Source organism: Aedes albopictus, chromosome 3 (assembly GCF_035046485.1).
Source record: "Aedes albopictus strain Foshan chromosome 3, AalbF5, whole genome shotgun sequence".
Taxonomy (NCBI): domain Eukaryota; kingdom Metazoa; phylum Arthropoda; class Insecta; order Diptera; family Culicidae; genus Aedes; species Aedes albopictus.
The window spans coordinates 27,709,294-27,727,277 of record NC_085138.1 but is presented as its reverse complement, the minus strand read 5'-3'; the positions used below and the strand labels follow the sequence as shown (position 1 = coordinate 27,727,277).

The window sequence follows — 17,984 nt, the reverse complement described above, 5'->3', positions numbered from 1 at the left end:
ACGACGGATTTGATTTGATTTGACAGTGTTTGACAGATTGACAGAGTTGACTGATTGACAGAACTTCACTTGATTTCACAATCTCACTGTTGTTGTTCCTCACAAAACCGATCACTTATCAAACACTTACCGTTGGATTGTTGTTGTTGACATTCCACACGCACAAATTTCCCACGCGGAACTCACCACTTGCGGCGGCAGGCGAGCACGTTCATCCGAATCAAAACAGAGAGCGCTCGCCTCCGATTCTCTCGCGGCGTCGGCAGCAATCCGAGTGGGTACATCGGCGTCGTCGTTGCAGAGTTCCCCACCGTTCGTTTCGCTTGCGTTGTTTTGCCCGTCGCACAAAACACCTGTCCGATCCGAGTGCACCTTCGCGTTGATGAAGTTACTGCCTGCCTGCCTACGGCTTGCGGAACCGAAACTCCTCTCACCATTCGTTCGTGGTCAGCGCTAGAGTTACCATCGCATCGCAGCAGCTCCCAGTGCCGTTTTCGGTTTCGTGTCGCGTGGTCGAGTTCAAGTCGAGTGTGTTGTTTACCTACTCTCTTCTTCTACGGTGAGGATGCTGATGATAACTGTCAAAAGTCAAGCGCCCGCCGGATCGCGTAGCTTGCTTTGTTGTTTGTGAAATTGGCTTGTTCGCACACACAAGTCGCGTGTGAGATATGATAATTCAGAGATATTTGGCGGAGGCGGTCGGTCGATCGCGTTTGTGGTGATTAGTGAAGATTTGCATAAAATCCTATCGAAAAATTGATACTTTGTGCGATCGAGGAGAGAAAATAAAAACGTGAAATGCAAATCTGCATGCTTATGGAATACAGCTGTGACGGTCAACCGAGAGTGAAAGAAGTGAAAAATGCGCTTCATCCGCGCTGCTAGTTGATGATACCGATCATCCGAAAGTAAAAGTGATCAACTCCAGTGAGTGTGTGTTGTCGTCTGTTGTCTAATCGATTGAGTCAGCGCCAGCGACTTGTTCCGCGGTGATCCAATCTCTTCGCTGAGAAGAATGTGAAATTTTCGACCCTGCAGGGTGAAATGTGAGAGTGAAACCCTTCGGGTCGAAACCGATACGATCGAAGTGATTTGTTTTCATTGTCAGGGATGTTAAACAGTTTTGACTGTTTGATGTGTGCTTTGTGAAGTGACCGATAAATCGGAAGTTTTCTTTTTGTGCTTCGAAGAATCGTGTTAAAATGTCACCCCGGCAACGACATCGACGTTGACGTTTTTTGCCTGTACCGGAACAGACCGAATTGATAGAAAAAAACGGGGTGAACCAGATAAAACGAATACAACAAAGTAGTGGCCAAACGGTAAACACAGCAGCCATTTTAGTGTTTTTTTTTCGTTACCTGAAGTTAACGAAGCCAACTTGTTGGATTTCGGTTGTAGCGACTACGTGAGCAGCGATTGACCAGTAGTGGCGCCTACTGTCGTCGGCGGAATACATCAAAAGAGGGCGAATTGCAGCGCCTACTTCAATCATTCGCAGGGGAACAAAGTGAAAGATCAACGGCGTCACCATGTGCAGCAAAAACAACTTCGAAGTTTTGATGGAGAAAATCAATACGGTACGTTTGATGATGAGGGTGGCAGTTAGGGCTTTATGGCCCGCGCAAGCTGTTTGGGCGATCATTGTCGTTTGAGATCGACAGACAGATTGTAGCGAGTGAATGATCAGACAAGTGTTGTCAATTAAAGTCGGTTTTTAATGTCGGATACGGAAAATAATAATATAGATTGAAATTTAAAATCCCAAGCAACAATGTAAATCCATATTAGTTGCTGAAGGCTTAAAGATTTGATTTGGTTTTATATTGGTTCCAAAAACCTCACAGTGTCTGCCTAGCATAAAAATGTAACTTGGGATCGCGTAGAATGCCTTCACAGTTTTCTGAACTTAAGAAGATATTTCAATTTTTCTATATTGAAGATTTTAAAAGAAATATTCATGTATTACGACGATTGTTTGTAAGATTGTAGTGGCTTTTCAGTCTCTCTTGAGAATCAAAAACAACTAGGGTATCGCGCCACTTGGGCGGTGGCTTCTATATTTGTCTGTTTTCCACTATAACTCAGTCAGTTTTGAACCAATTGACTTGAAATGTTGTACACGGATAGATACTATACCTATCTCATCACATTCCAAAAGTTGTGTCAATTGGTTCAAATTTGACTGAGTTATAGTGGAAAACAGACGAATATAGAAGCCACCGCCCAAGTGGCGCGATTCCCTATGTGTTTCCTGTTTCGATTGTTTCGATCCGATGATTCAGGGGATCGACAGCACAGAAAATTTAACAAGGATCGAAAGGTTCGAAACAGGAAGTTTCTAGTTGTTATTAATACTTGATAAAGACAGAAACGCCTCAAAATTTCAAATAATTTTATGAAAATATGCATAAAGTTTCATTATATGTACTGGAGATCATTTACTACTGTGTTTACTAGTAGGGATTAGGCACCAATTGAAATTATTGTCTTCAATGAAGATTTGAATCCTTTCCTGTAGACTTTAAATATATTTTTACTATTTTGTTAATATGAGATAGTTTTCAAGAATTTTTGATAATTTTTGAGAATAGTTGTCAATATTTCAGATTCTGAGGAAACCTTGGAACATTCAAGAATATTCCACGCTATGGTGATTTGAAACATAGTTAGTAAAACTTACGATAGCAGAATGGTCGATAAGATTTTTGGAAAACCCGTGAATATTGTTAAATAATGTACTAATGTAACTTGACTTTTTAGTGCAACATATTAGTCTGCTGAAAATTAGTCTGCTTTAAAATTTTTGCACAACGTTTTGGTGCTGAAAAGTTTAAGTAGTTGTCGCAGAGTTGGTAAATATAAGAATATTGCAAATGCTGAGGATGCTTGATTTTTTTAGAATTGAATTAAATCTTTTTTGAAAAACAAAACCTGAAAACCCTAGAAAATATATGTGATTGTTGAGTTACTCGATTAATAAATTTTGGAGAGTATTTGAATTTTTGCTGGCTAGTCTTGAAGAGCATCAACAAATTTAAGAATATTGCGATTCTCACAAGTACATGGGTTTATTTTACAAAAAAAAAAATTGAGTACACTGTTCTAAAGCAGTTTACACTAATTTTGAAATTTAGAAATTTTTAAATTAATAAATTTCCACATCTTTGGACTTTTGATGTGTTTGCTGTTGTTGGTTGGTGAGGTTATGAGGTGGTGTATTTTTTTTTACCATTAAAACTATTATTTCGCAGAACTTTCGAGTCCTTTAAAAATTCTAAAAATTAAAAATTCCAAAAAAATATTTCAGAAATCCTTTGTATCTACTGAGATTTTTCTGGCAATATTACTCAAGACATAGATGTTGAAAATTTTAAGTGCACATTGAACATTTTCTGAGTTTTTGCGTTTTTGTAGAGGAATCAAAAACTTCCTTAAAAAAATGTTAAAGAATTCATGAATATTTCAAAATGTATTACGAATTCAAGCACCGATATAGCTTAAGCAATAAACGTGCTAGCTACAACTAATAAATAAACATTTCCAGAGTCCCCAAAGACGATCCCAAACGGACCGAAACGTCGGACCAAATAAAAAATATATTGTGTTTTATTTTTGTCAAAACTGACAGGTCACCACGAAACAGCATTCAGATAGACTGCGTTGAGGTTAACAGGTTCGATTCCCTATCGATTCAGGATTGTTTCCCAACGGAAATGTCATAGAGTATCTTCTGAATAAAAAATAAGATTTGTTACTATAAACACTTGGCCTTTACAAAATCTTTTTTTTTATTGTTTCATCAAAACTCAGTATTTAGCGCAGTGTTTTGGTAAATATCTGGAAGAATGAAGAATAAGTAGTTTCAACATTTATGAATTTATCGGACATTCAGAACTTCTTTATAACATTGTGTATGAAATTTTTTAAATAATTCGACAAGTCAAATTCTCCTTCAGAAAGGCCTTCTTGACTTCCTCCATGAACAGTAGTCATAAGTTTTGCCAATTAAGTCGATTGCTTCATATTTTTTCCCAAATTCTCAAAAGTCCATGGCAATCATAAAAAAAGTATTGTAATTCTTATCTAATTCTATTTTGGGTTTATACTTCAAAAGTTAGAATTTGTTTAAAAATCTTGATTTTATTATCACAAATCCATGAATTCCTTAAAATGAAAGTAAGTTATGAATGAAACATATATCATATTTTGTACTTATAAAATATATAAAAAAAATCCATGAATAATTCAGTTCGTTTCGTTTTCGTTGGCGTTGTTAGATTGGCCGACATTTCATCGAAGATTTCTCTTTCTTTTGAACATAGGGCATAATTGAATGTTGAAGCAGCTGACTCAGATACAGAGTGGCTACCCGGTCGGTAATATCGGGAAAACTGGGAAAAGCTTGCGAATTCAAAACCATCGGGAAAAAATCGGGAAAACCTCGGTAATATCCAACGTATGACTTTCCTAAAACTTATACAAATGTCTATTGGTGTTAAAATCCAGGGTGAATAATGTTGCTAATTAGAAAAAACATTGTGAAGCCTCTGGAAGCACCAGTACGATGTTCTGTGAGAGATATGCAGAAAACAATTTAGAAATAAATACCATACTTGGTAAATAGTGACATAACGGAAACATACCAGTGAAATTTAACAAGTTTACTAGCTTTCGGAATAATTCTGGTAGAACTCATAGAGAAGTTTCCTGGTGGAATCCTCGGAGGAATCCCCGGAGGAATTCCTGGAGGAATCCCCAGAAGAATTCCTGGAGGAATCGCCGGAGAAATTCCTAGAGGAATCCCCGGAGAAATTCCCGGAGGAATTCCTGGAGGAATCCCTGGAGAAATCCCCGGAGGAATCCCCGGAGGAATTCCCGGAGAAATTTTTTGAGCAATTCTTGGAGGAATATCTGAGGAATACACGGAGGAATTCCTGAAGGATTTCCCGGAGAAACTCCCGAATTACTGGATATCGAGGAGGAAGTTTCTCGGAAATTCCTCCAGGAGATACTCGGGAATTGCTCCAGGAGTTCGTCTGAAATTCCTCCGGGAATTCCTCCAGAAATTTTAGACGAGCTCCTGGAGCAATTCCCGAGAAACTCCTGGAGGAATTTCAGACAGAGCTATTCTCAAGGAACTCCTGGAGGAATACCCAAGGAACTCCTGAAGGAATTCCCATGGAACTTCTGAAGGCATTACCAAGGAACTCCTGGAAGAATTCCCGAGGATCTACTCATGAACTCCGCCTGGAGGAATTTCCATGGAACTTCTGGACAAATTTGCGAGGAACTCTTTAAGGATCCTTGGGATTTCTGAAGGAATTTCTGAAGAATTCCCATGAAACTTTTGGAGGAATTCCCAATAAACTCCTGAAGGAATATCCTGGGAACTCATGGATGCATTGACAGGTAACTCCTGGTAAAATGACAAGGATTAGAAATTCCTGAGGAACTCCTGGTAGAACACCCGTGGAGCTTCTGGAGCTTTTGGAGCAATTCCCGCAGTACTGCTGGATGAGTTTCCGCAGAACTCCTGGTGGAGGGAATTTCGAAGAACTCCTGGAGCAATTCTCGAGAAGCTCCTTGCACTTCCGAGGAACTCCTGGAGGAATTTCCGAGAAACTCCTTGAGGAATTTCCGAGAAACTCCTTGAGGAATTTCTCATGAACTCCTGGAGGAGGAATTCTCGAGGAACTCCTGGAGGAATTCCCGAAGAACTTTTGGCGAAATTCCCGAAGTACTACTCTGCCGTAATTCTGCAAAGTGACGTAAGCGCCATTCAAAATGTCGATATTTTTTGGTATACTATATGTAATATCTGGTTTAAAAATAACACTGTGGTATGCCTGCTGTATTAAAATGCAAGATCTAGTCGTAATCTATATCTATGGAAAGAAACTTAAAGGATTAGCAAGAGTTTTATGCATAATAACAAAAAAAATGGGCAAAAACTATCAATGTCGCTTACGTCACTTTGCAGAATTACGGCAGTACTGGATGAATTCCCGAGGAACTCCTGGAGGAATTCCCGAAGAACTTCTGGAGGAATTCCCGAGAAACACCTGTAGAAATTTCCAAGGAACTTTTGGAGAAATTTACGAGGTACTGCTGGAGGACAAATTCTCGAGGAACTTCTGGAGGAATTTCCGAAGAACTCCTGGAGGAATTCGCGAGGAACTTTTGGAGAAATTCCCGAGGTACTGCTGGATGAGTTCCCGAGGAACTTCTGGAGGAATTCTCGAACACTCCTTGAGGAGTTTTCGTGGAACTCGGAACTAGTGGGATTTCCATGTCAACTGCTAAAGGAATACTCGGTAATACCTCAGGAAACTCCTGCAAACATTTCTGGAGAAACTTCAGTGGTGGGAGCCTTGGGAGTTTGTCTCGAACTAGCTTCCGCAATTTCGGCTGCCCACGGAATCTCCAGTTTCCTAAAATTCTCAGCGTTCCCCTCATAATTACCATCCAAACATTAGCAACTAAATCAGTTTGTTTCTATAACAATCTGCTTTGTGTGAATCAGCTTTCTAGTAAGTGTGTGTGAATATGAAGAAAGGTTTGTGATGTATTCTGGATCATTCATGAAGTACGTTACATAGAACTTACCAATTACTTCTATTTTCTTACTAACTCACAATGCTCCACATAGTCCACGGAAAGAACGCATAAAGTGTTACTTCTTTCATTGGATCACGATTTAACAGTAGCTTTCTTTGAAGTGCAATAAGATTTATAATATACCATAAAAAACGCAGAAATGTACTAGTGGGATGGGAGCGTTCACAGAATATGTCACGCGCAAGTTTGGCTACGTGCAGCACTGTGAGTTAGTAAGAAAATAGATTTGATTGATTGATTTGTCTTTATTTAGGAGACTTTCAGAGAAAATAGAAGTAATTGGTAAGTTTTTATGTAACGTACTTCATGAATGATCCACAATACACCACAAACCTTTCTAAATATTCACACACACTTACAATAACAATAAAAATGCAGGCTTACATGAACTATCAAATAAATATGTTGAAGATATAAATTAATCCCATACAAGAGTAACATAAATGGATGTAAGTTTCTATACGAAAAACATCTTACAATCTCTTACAGTTTGATGACTTTATCTTTCTAAGAGGGACTATAACTTGTACTTTCACATTCGTAAAAAGAAATTGTTAAATGGATAGATTGTACCCCCCGTTGATTGAGCTATAATCTAGTTAAGTTTGCTCTTACTTGAAATTGAAGAATTATATTGAGGTCGATGATTAATTGTATTTCCGGTAGAACAGGTATAAAAGTAGTTGTTCTGTAAGGCTCAGCCTCTTTTCCTGATTGGACGTTACACAATAAACTTGCATATAATTGCCTATAGCTAAGTTACATATGCTTGAAATATGGCCCAAAAAACTATAAAAATCGTTATAACTATTTTAATTTTGAAATTAGCGGGATATCATGTTCGGCAAAATTGTGTGTTTTACCATTATCTATAGCTTCGGCGAATCTGAAAAAAATGTAGAATCAATTATAAGAAGGTTATTGCGCAATAGCCTTTTTTCAAGGGACTGATGGTAAAAAAACATAACGTATCTTGAAAAGTAACGGAGTTACTAACTTGGCGTCTTCAGCAAAGTTGCACCAAACAACATTTTCTACAACTTTTGTAAAGACACCACTCGTATCTCGAAAAATTCAAAAATTAAATTTGCTATCTTACTTTTAGGGGGATTGATCATTTTTCACAATAGTTCAAAATAAGCTCCTTATTATAGTGAAAAACTCTCATGTCGCTAAACGTAATAGTTAAAAAGTTATCAATTCATGTTACGGGTATAAATATTTGTTACATTAATAAGACAGAATAATTGTTTAACGTGTTCAAAGTTTAATATTCGTGTGTCCTTTGTGTTACATGTTGAATTTTAACTTGTAAATATTCGGCTTGTATTAATTAACATTTATAAGGTTATAACAAAATAGAGGTACATGAAGTGCAATCCTATGTCGATTGCCAACATTCAGGCCATTTCGGGTCGCGATTAAATACTAGAGACGTAAACCTTTCCCTGGCACAGACTTCAAGTCATAGAACTCTAGTGATGAAACCCGAAACGGGGTGCCCGATTAGGATTAGTTTTCCTAGACAAAACCAAGCTATGAACACAGCATCAAATGCTGTGAACTAAAAGGCAAACTGCCAACTAAAATACAATTCCAGGATGACTGATGGACCCAAACCAATAAATGAAACCTCGTCATCCTGTGATCGGAAGAAGTTATCCATCTGGATAACAGGGCACATTTATGTTATGTGTTGTGCTGTGTCCATTTGTGATGTTTCTAATTTGTGCATTCGTAAGGTTCTCTGTGTATCGTGAAGTGTTAATACTTTCTAATAATTAATTTTCTTTTATTTTTGTAACATTCAGCGCGCTAAAATGACGAAATCAGCCACAGTGCCTCGTTGACGTTGATATGGAAAAAAATATAACGTTACCGGCGTTAATCGTTCATTAACATTAACAACCCTGATCAGGATGCCACTGATGATAACAGAATGAAATATTTCAATGATATCATGGGTATAATTGATTGTTATCATGTTTGTAAGATTAAATTTAGTAATTTAGATTTTGATATCAGGTAACGCAGTATGTTATCCGTTTATTATAAAACTTTGCTCGGGCTGCCTTTCACCTTTCTTACAACTTGCTGTTCTTTTAATTTAACAATTTCATTGCGGTTTTATGAAGCAAATACTGCACATACTTTTTCATCATATATTTCTACTTTTTTAAACATCAATTTTTTCCGAGTTTTCTTTTCGTACTGTGTTTGGATGTTATATCTGTAGTTTTTTTCTTGATAGATTTCTGCTACTTTACTTGGTATTCGTGACCAGGCATGCATTCTTCCCACAGCTCAGTATGCTGATCAACACCAATTTTCGAAACTTCTAGAGCACTAGTACTCTGCAACATGCCTAAACCATCGCCCTCCGTTTTGCAACTGCACTTGTTGCACCTTTGACCCATATTGCCTACTTTTTGCACCTCAATCTCCACAAACGTTCGAACGGGAGAAAATGTCGTCGACCGAGTGGTTGTTTGTTTTTCGCTTCGCCTTGTTGCAGCTTGCTGCTCGGGGTACACCACACCGCGTTGTTCTCCTGGCCTGGCAGTCTGGGACTGGGAGCGGCCCCCTAGCTCAGCAGGTCTTTCTTTTTCAGTACGTTTAATAGGCAAAAAATTGCAACCCCAACTGTAGCTGGTGCACGGACTGCCTACTGATAATGCGAAACAACAACGACTTGCTTAGGGTGTGCTGTTGCTCTGAAGCAATAACCGTAATTGCGGACGCCAAACACTCACCAACAGACAGCAGGTTGGTTGGGGTTGCCGTTCGTTGATGCAGTTTGGTTTTTCTTACTGCGACCTCGACTTGACTGGAGTCGCAAGTACTTACCACCATGGTTAGTTAGTTCCAAAGTCTTGGCACATCTCTTTTGCACTTTGCGCACAGTCTGTGCTTGGGCACCGGTTCTTGTCGTGATCCAGTAGTGAGAGACTGAACCAGTTGCGGTTCTTTGGATGGCCGAAGCCACCGACCGTCAGACTTGGGTTGGTGCTCTGTCTGGAGTTTTTTTTTTCTTCTCGCCATTTCATGGGAGGAGAGGTTACCCATCAGTCACGGAATTGGGTTAGAAGTTGTGTTGTACGATGTTACAAGATACATAGATTAAAATGGAATTGTGTCAAATTGACGTTGGGAGTGTCTGGGTAACTGTCGGAGTAATTGTAACCGTTGCTGATGCATTATTTTCAGACTGTTAAATAGGCATATTTGGTTACGACTATTGAACACTTGAAGGAGTTAGGGTAAAAAATTAGTTCGCAATATGCGCTAATTTTCGTCACATCAGATGGAGAATAGCCAATCATCACATAAATTTTTGACTTACTTTTGCCAAAAAAGATGTGGACTATAGATAATCAGGCCATGAGGCGTTAGGATAACTGCAAGAATAAAATCAATCATTAGTGGTCGCTGCTTAAATAGACGGGAATCAGATGAAAACCTTATTATGAGTGTAATAAGAATCTGAAGAATGTACATAATAGGAATCTGGTGGCAAGTACAATCCAGAACCAGAAATAATATCTCTTGCTTCTGGCCGTAAAGTTCACACTGGAACAAACCCTGCTCTCAGCTTTGTGATCTATGAGGACTTCCACAGTTAATTTTGAAAAGATACTTTTGTCACATCCCGAGCAGAAGAAAATAACAAGAGAATAACATATCATGGTATTTATCTTAAATACTAGAGGTGGGCAAAACGGCTCACTCCAGTGATCGGATCCGAACCGGATCCACCACATTAGTGAACCGGATCTTTTGAGCGGATCAGCGGCTCCGTTAGAACGACCAAGCCTCACCGAGCAAATGGCCCAAGCAACCAAAAGTTCGGACTCTACTTGAAGAACGAACTCAGATGTTCAAATTTGGTTCAATTTCGGTTTCGTTGAACTTGATTCTCCAAAAAGTTACTCATGTATTGCTTATGAACTTGGAAGTACATATACAAGCTTTTGACTTCTCTTCAAAACGACATTGTAGTCGATTAGAGGTTCAGAAAAAAACTTACTTTGAACTTTAGGGCAGAGTTCAAATTTTAACCGAACTCATGTTAAACTTTTGCGTGCCACTGAAGTTCAAGTACAGTTTAAATGGGCATATAACAACAACTTGAAATGCTCCGTTCCGAACTTGTTTTGAACTTGTTTTGAACTTACTACTCAAGGTTCTGATAAATATTAATCGTACCAAAAGTGAACTTCATATGAACTTCGGAGACAGTGGAGCTCGGAAGAAGTTCACATTCAATTAAATCAATCGGCAATCGAGCTCAGCAGCCACAGCTTGTGTTAATTTCACAAGTACACTTTGTTTCACTATTATATTTCAACGTACTTACTTGAAATCCACGCAACGAATCCGTATTTTGTGTCTCAAAGGATGCCCTCTCAGCGAGCAACTGCTCCACCCAGTGTTCCACCGGAGTTTTTTTTGGCTACGGCAAAAGTCTTCAAGTTTTGCTGGATGTTTTCCATCCCGTTTCTGAAAACTTATAATCTTTTCCGAATCACCGACACTGGCACTAATTTACTGCTTTGCACTTGCCTTAACTGCGAACCAAAACAAACTGAAAATGTCAAACTGTGTAAGTTCACAAGAAGTTCCACGTAAACTTCTTCCGAACTTTCGGCTTCAAAAAGTTTGTCTCGCAGAGTGTTCCAAGTTCAGAGAAAGTTCACATGCGAACCTGATTGAGCACTAATAAATGATATCAGCTCTCTCTCTCTTCTCTTTTCTTGGCGTAACGTCCTCACTGGGACAAAGCCTGCTTCTCAGCTTAGTGTTCAATGAGCACTTCCACAGTTTTTAACTGAGAGCTTCCTCTGCCAATGACCATTTTGCATGTGTATATCGTGTGGCAGGCACGAAGATACTCTATGCCCAAGGAAGTCAAGGAAATTTCCTTTTACGAAAAGATCCTGGACCGACCGGGAATCGAACCAGTCACCCTCAGCATGGTCATGCTGAATACCCGTGCGTTTACCGCCTCGGCTATATGGGCCCTGATATCAGCACAATGAGTAAAATACCTCAGTGCTTAACAACCCAAACATGGAGTAGTGGTTAGGCACCGGCTTTCAATGAAGAGAACCCGAGTTCGATTCTCAGTAAGTAAAAAACATCAAAAATTTGTTTTCAAGGATTTAGTCAATTTGGATTCCACATATGCTAATGTCTCTCAACAAAAAAATACTTTTGATGACTAAGCGCATATTTTTCATTTTATCGAAGTTTATTTTTAAGCTGAATAGCGTTCCTTTCAGCGGCACAAGTGTACTTTTTGTGAACTCAAGTTCGGTTAACTACTTAAAAAGTGAGCTGCATAGAACGCTATTCATCTCCCTTCGAATAGCTGATTAAGCCCAAACATGCTGTTTTATCGGAACTTTTGGTTGCTTGGGGGGATTGCTTGCTTTTAGTTTGTTCTCTCAAACACAGCATGCGACTCTCATTCTCTTGATGTCGCATTATCTCTCTCCCAGCGCCAGCACCACAGAACACACTGCTGGAGAACCGAAATAAAGGAATTATAACGTGTGAGTTCGGGTTCGGGTTCGTATCAGCTCTGTTCGGACTGATGGTACTGCTCTTCTGCTTAATCTAGGAACGAGAGATCGTGCTGCATGGCAGGGGTGAGAGAACTGGGCCACCGCTTTAGGCTGTGTTTGCTTGGCGCGAGAAAACACGTTTCATCGGATTTGGGAATGAACCAGAGCAAAACAGAAAGAAACTGATCCGGCTCTCTCTGTAAAAGATCCACGGCTCGCTCGCTCACTTTACTGATACGGATCTTTTAGCGGGTCCGGATCTGATTGCCCATCTCTATTAAATACTACCATACCTTGATATGCCCTTCATTAAGTGGTAATAAGAGGCAAAATAACAAAAACCAATACCAAAATTTTGTATAAATAACACCCAGAAAATAACAAGTCTTGTTATTTCAATAATGAATGCATACCTAAAATTTCAAGTGCTGTATTTGTTATCCCAAAGTTATTGAATAACAAACTAATAACATTTCTTGTTATTAAATGTTTCATTTGTTCGATGACTTCATGATATAATAGCAAATCTTGTTCTTCGGCTATTTTCACTGCTAAACCAACAAATATTACATCAATACCAAACTCTGCTCAAATACCTCCAACTGTTATTGTGATGTCCTCATATCATTTCGTAGAATAACGCAGCAATAACAGTTTTAGGTATTAGAGCACATATTGCTCTTCGCATGGTATTTGTAAGGTATGCCCTTCTGCTCGGGATACTATTTTGCGTGTGTATATCATGTGGCAGGCGCGAAGCTACTCTATGCCGAAGGAAGTCAAGCAAATTTCCTTTACGAAAAGTTCCTAATCGACCGGGAATCTAACGCGTCAGCATTATGTTGCTAAATACCTGTGTGTTTACAGCTTCGACTATGTGGGCCCTTTGAGAAATGATATTATCATATATATAAAATCCCAGCGTTGTATGTATGTCTGTCCGTAAGGCTTTGAAATGTTTCATGGAAATGTTTCACTATAGTTGTATTAAATTTCTAAAAAATACTAGAGCTTTCTGGATGTTTTTCGAATTTCCAGAAATAATAAGAAGAACCTTCTGGAATGTTCTGGAATATCAATATTCTAAAAATTTCATGAACTTTCTGGAAGTTGCTGAAAATTCCAAAAAAAAAGAACGTTCTAGAATGTTTGGAGTATTGAACATCTCTTAGGTTTCGAAAATCTCCTTAAAGGTTTTGCATGGCTCAAAAGGAGGGGAAGAACTTGCTGCAGAATTATGCAACATCTTCTTCTTCCCTTTCCTGGCGTAACATCTCAACTGGAATAAAGCCTGCTTTTCAGCTATGAACTTCTGTCTATGAGCACTACCACAGTTATTAACTAAGAACTTCCTCTTCTAATGACCACTCCTAAGTTGTTAAACTTTTTAGGAAAGAACCTTCTAGAATGTCCTCAACATCAAACCTAGAACTTACAGTGTTTCAGAATTGCTTCAGAAGTTCTTTCAAAATTTTCTCCGGGAAATCCGGGAAATTAATTTGTAAATTCTATGCCCGGAAGTTTATCTTGTAAGAATTCCTTGAAATTGGGTCCAAAATTTTTACATTTATTTATCTCGATAATATTCAAGTAGATCCTCTGGAAATTCCATTGTTTTGGGATTGCAACACGGAATTCTTCAGAAGTTATTGCGGAAATTGTCCCCTGGAGTTTTTACGGAGTTGAAACTTAGATTTGTCTGAGATTTCTACAATTTCTCCTTTTGAAAATTCCTCCAGGGGAAACTCCGGAAGTTCCTCCACCATTCCCTAGTTTAGTTCCGCCGTGAATTCTCTCAAGTCTTCCTTTGGGAATTGCTGGAAAAGTTTTTTAGGGATCTCTTTCCGAAGTACACTTGTAAATTCATCCAGAAACTTCGTATAAATCTCCTTCAGAAACTTTTTTGGGAATCCTTCCATGAGATAATCTGGAAATGCTTTCATAAGTGCCTACGAAGAGCTCTGCAATTCCTATTGAAATTTTTCTTGCATGCAGGAGCTCCACAATATAAATTCCTCCTGAAACTCGTATGAAAAATCCTCCAGAAGTTCTCTCGGTAGCTTCTCCAGAAGTTATTTTGAAAATTCATTCTGGAGTTAGTGGAGAAATTCTCGGAAATTTCTCTAGCTAGGAGTGCATCTAAGTTTCCCAAGTATTTTCATCGGAAAATTCTCCAAAAAATACTTTGAAAATACTCACAAAAAGTAACTTGTATATTTGTCCAGTAGATTATTGGGAAACTCTCCCAGCAATAAGTTTTTTGGCATTTCAAGAAAACCTCCAGGAAATCCTTATGCAATTCCTCTAAAAGTTCCTACAAGATATTCTTCTAAAGTTCCCGAAGGATTTTTTTTCCGGAAGTTCCTTCATGTGTTCTTTCGAAGTTCATTCGGAGACTCCTTCAGCGAAGCCATTTAAATCCAGAAGTTTCTTAGAAAATATTCTTTGGAATTCACTTCAGAAGTTCATTAGAAAATAGTTCCTTCAGAAAATCTTTTAAAATTTTCTTCGATTGTTTCTAAAACTAGTTTCAATGAGAAAGTTTAGAAGAATTCCTCCAACAATTGCTGCAGCAGTTCCTTTGAAGAAAACTTTGAGAGTTCCTTTGAAAAGAACTGCGGAGGAATTCCCGTAAGATCTCCTGAAGGAATTCTTGGAAAAATGCTGGAGCCATTTTCGTAGCAACTCTTGGAGTTTCTGTATCAACTCGAGTTAGCTTTTAAAATAACGGAAGTGCAACCACCATCCATATGGTTTCGACCCATTCTGCTCCGCTGATCGCACCGGATCACCTGGTCCCCTAATGGACACTGGGCACTTGTGTTTTACGTCTTTCGGAAGCCCGGATGAAACTGTGCGGTGACTTCCAAAGTGCTGCCATCGTTGCCGGGTATAGCTTTCAAGCTCTTTTGAAGTTAATAACCGGCCGCACACGTGAGACGGTCACGATCAGAGTCAGCGCATGAGTGAGTGGTGAGTGGTTTCGGAAGTTACTCTATGCCCAAAAAGATGCTGGTGGTAGGTAGGTACATGCTGCAAATAGATTTTCGAGGTTACTTTGTGCGCTCACCTATACCGGCCGGGAGATGATTCAATTAGTCAGCAGCAATGGAAAGGGGTTGGTCGTAAAAGCAGTGAAGTGATGAATGCACTGAGGTATTGTTCCGCAGCGAGCTATGATTAGATTATGCCAAATGGATCTTTGTGCTGCTGAGGCATTGTTAAAAGGTGAGAGGGGTATTTTTGGAGGACACTTGGAACTTATCCGGGTTTTGGAATTCAGGTGTATGATATGTTTCCACTCATGGAGTGTTGCCATCTTACGGCTTAATTTATGAATATATATGTATTCAAATAAACGTATAAAATTTGAAAACCCCTTCTTCTGGATGCATCACGCTCCAGATTTCCCAAATCTGTGGAACTGTCCCGGAAAATAAATGATCCTCCTGAAGATAACGAACTTTTCCGAGTCGCTCCAATTATTGCTCATAAGCCGTCGCATACCGCGCTGAATAACATTAAAAAGTTACGACTGGCCTACGCTGTTTCTAACAGTCCTAAAACGGTATCAACTACGCTACAAAACCATATGAATGGCTTGTATAAAATTTTCGGGACTCACCGTTGCGTGGTGGACAGACAGGCTACGACCTGAAATTCACATTAATCTTAAAAGAGCTCTTCAAAGCTCGCAACATAGTGGTGCGGCGGTCGGTGGCACGGTGGCACCCTCTTATCGTAATCGAGATCGCGCAAACTATCAGCTTCCAAACAGTAGTAGGCGAAAAAACCATCGCGTTAAACCATTCTCTTTCTTCTAAATCCAATCGGTTGCTTTAGCAAAGGGGGGTAACACCTCCAAACACGACAACGCAAGAAGTGCGCGCGGATTACTTCGATTGCTCTTCTATCTAACTAGTCTGGTCTAGTATGTTGAGGGTTGGTTCGGTTGGTTGGTAATCGCAGCAACAGGTTTTTCGTGAGTAGCCTCGCTGCCGCACCGTGCCGTTGTTATGTCAGGCCGGGCGGGCTTCTTGTTTTTGTCGGGGTTTCGAGTCTTTCTCAATCACGCCGCGGCGGCGGGTCGATCGACATTGCTTTGCGATCGCCGAAGAAATGCCAAACATCATCACACCAGCAACTTAACATTCCCAGCATTGTAATGTAATCGAATGTAATCGTAATTTGTTTGCCGGGGTTGTTGGCGTGATCGAAGCGATAAGCTAATGTCGTTTCTGGATTTAGGTTGTTTATGTGATTATCTGTGGGGCTTTGCTTCGGGTGATTAGCAAATACTTAGTGGCAGTAGTTGAAGTTTGAAAGTGTCGGGTGTCCCATGCCTTGGCCCTTTACTTAACATATTCAGTGTCTCATTTCCATATTTCTTCGCGTTATTCGCTTGCTATTTTATTTCTACTTCTGCTACTATTCTTTCAGATTTACCTCTGTATTGTTGTGTTGTTGTTGTCCCATTTTTTTCTGCATATTTTTCCGTTTCATGCCCTAGTCCATCCATATGGGTGTCCCATGCTTTCATATCCCATGTTTTGCAATTGCGTTACATTTTTCAATGTATTTTTTTTGTTTATGTATTTATGCGTGGTAGGTGATCCACAAGATAGGAAAACATCGATTGTTGGCGGCTGGATTTAGAAAAATGGGTGTCCCATTCTATTCATAATACAAAGATGTCATTCTTCCAATGTCTCACCGTCCTATTTTTTTTAATTTTGTGATCTTAGAATTTCCTCATGTCAGTTTCATATTCGAACTTGTCTTTTGCTGTGTTTTACTTTTTTACGATTGTCCTCTTTCTGTTCCTTAGGAGCGTCCCATTTTCACTATAAATTGTGAAGTTTCTCTTGTTCCAACAGTTAGTCCTATCCTAACAAAGTCGCTCCTGAAATGTATTTTACGTACGTCCTTATTCCACTTTTCTACTATTCCATATGTAGAAATCATATTTTGCGACGTTTCTTTAATACTGTGTCATTTGTATTCCTTCTAATAGCATCAGTTTCGTTATCACTGCCCACAGCTGTCCCATGCTTCAGCATCTCCGTTTAGTCTTATCCAAATTTCAACAAAATGTCATTACACTGTGCAACCCCATGTTTACCTTACTGAATCACTCATCGTTCAATTCATAGGATGTCTGATTTTTGGATACTCCTCATTTGCTTACGGCTGTCCCACGTTTACACTACTAAACGCTAGTAATATCTATCAAAAAGCTTGTAAAACAGTTGAAACAGAATACTTTTGGAGTCATCCATGCACACACCTGGCAATGTACAAAATCAGGAAACTTGTAAAGGAAACTCAAAAGAAACTTTGGTAGTTGTTCTCAGGAAATATTTTGAATCATAAAGAGAAACTTATTGGATACTTATGCTACGGAAACGGCTAAGCAGCCTCGAGGAAATTAACCCCTGAAGAAGACCAAAAAAGTGGTCGAAACGTTGGGTAAAATCAAATAGTATCGTTTGATTTCCTCGAGACTGCTTAGCCATTTCCGTAGCACAACTATCCCATTCAGTCGAACCCTCCCAATCCACTTCTACTACTGTTACTATTCCTCCAGATTTACCTCTGTATTGTTGTATTGTTGTTGTCTCATTTTCTTCTCCATATTTTTCCGTTTCATGTCCTAGTCTATCCATATGGGTGTCCCATGCTTTCATATTCCATGTTTTGCAATTGCGTTACATTTTTCAATGTAATTTTTCTTTGTTTTTGTATTTATCCGTGGGATGTGATCCATAAGATAGGAAAACATCCATTGTCGGCGGC

The 17,984-nt window shown here is 39.2% G+C and overlaps 1 protein-coding gene across 3 annotated transcripts in view; it reads left to right on the top strand.

The window, feature by feature from the left end:
- Positions 1 to 391: 391 nt before the first annotated feature.
- The window catches only part of LOC109418423 (disheveled-associated activator of morphogenesis 1), a 333,193-nt gene continuing 315,600 nt past the window's right edge, over positions 392 to 17,984 (top strand). Inside the window, exons 1-2 of one of the 3 annotated variants that reach the window (XM_062859632.1) lie at positions 393 to 559; positions 1,109 to 1,580. In XM_062859632.1, the coding sequence (XP_062715616.1) occupies positions 1,533 to 1,580 (48 nt within the window). In that variant the 5' untranslated portion in view covers positions 393 to 559; positions 1,109 to 1,532. Of the gene's footprint in view, positions 1,581 to 17,984 lie in introns of all 3 variants that reach the window. The other 2 variants (XM_062859631.1, XM_062859633.1) reach the window with 2 other exon arrangements.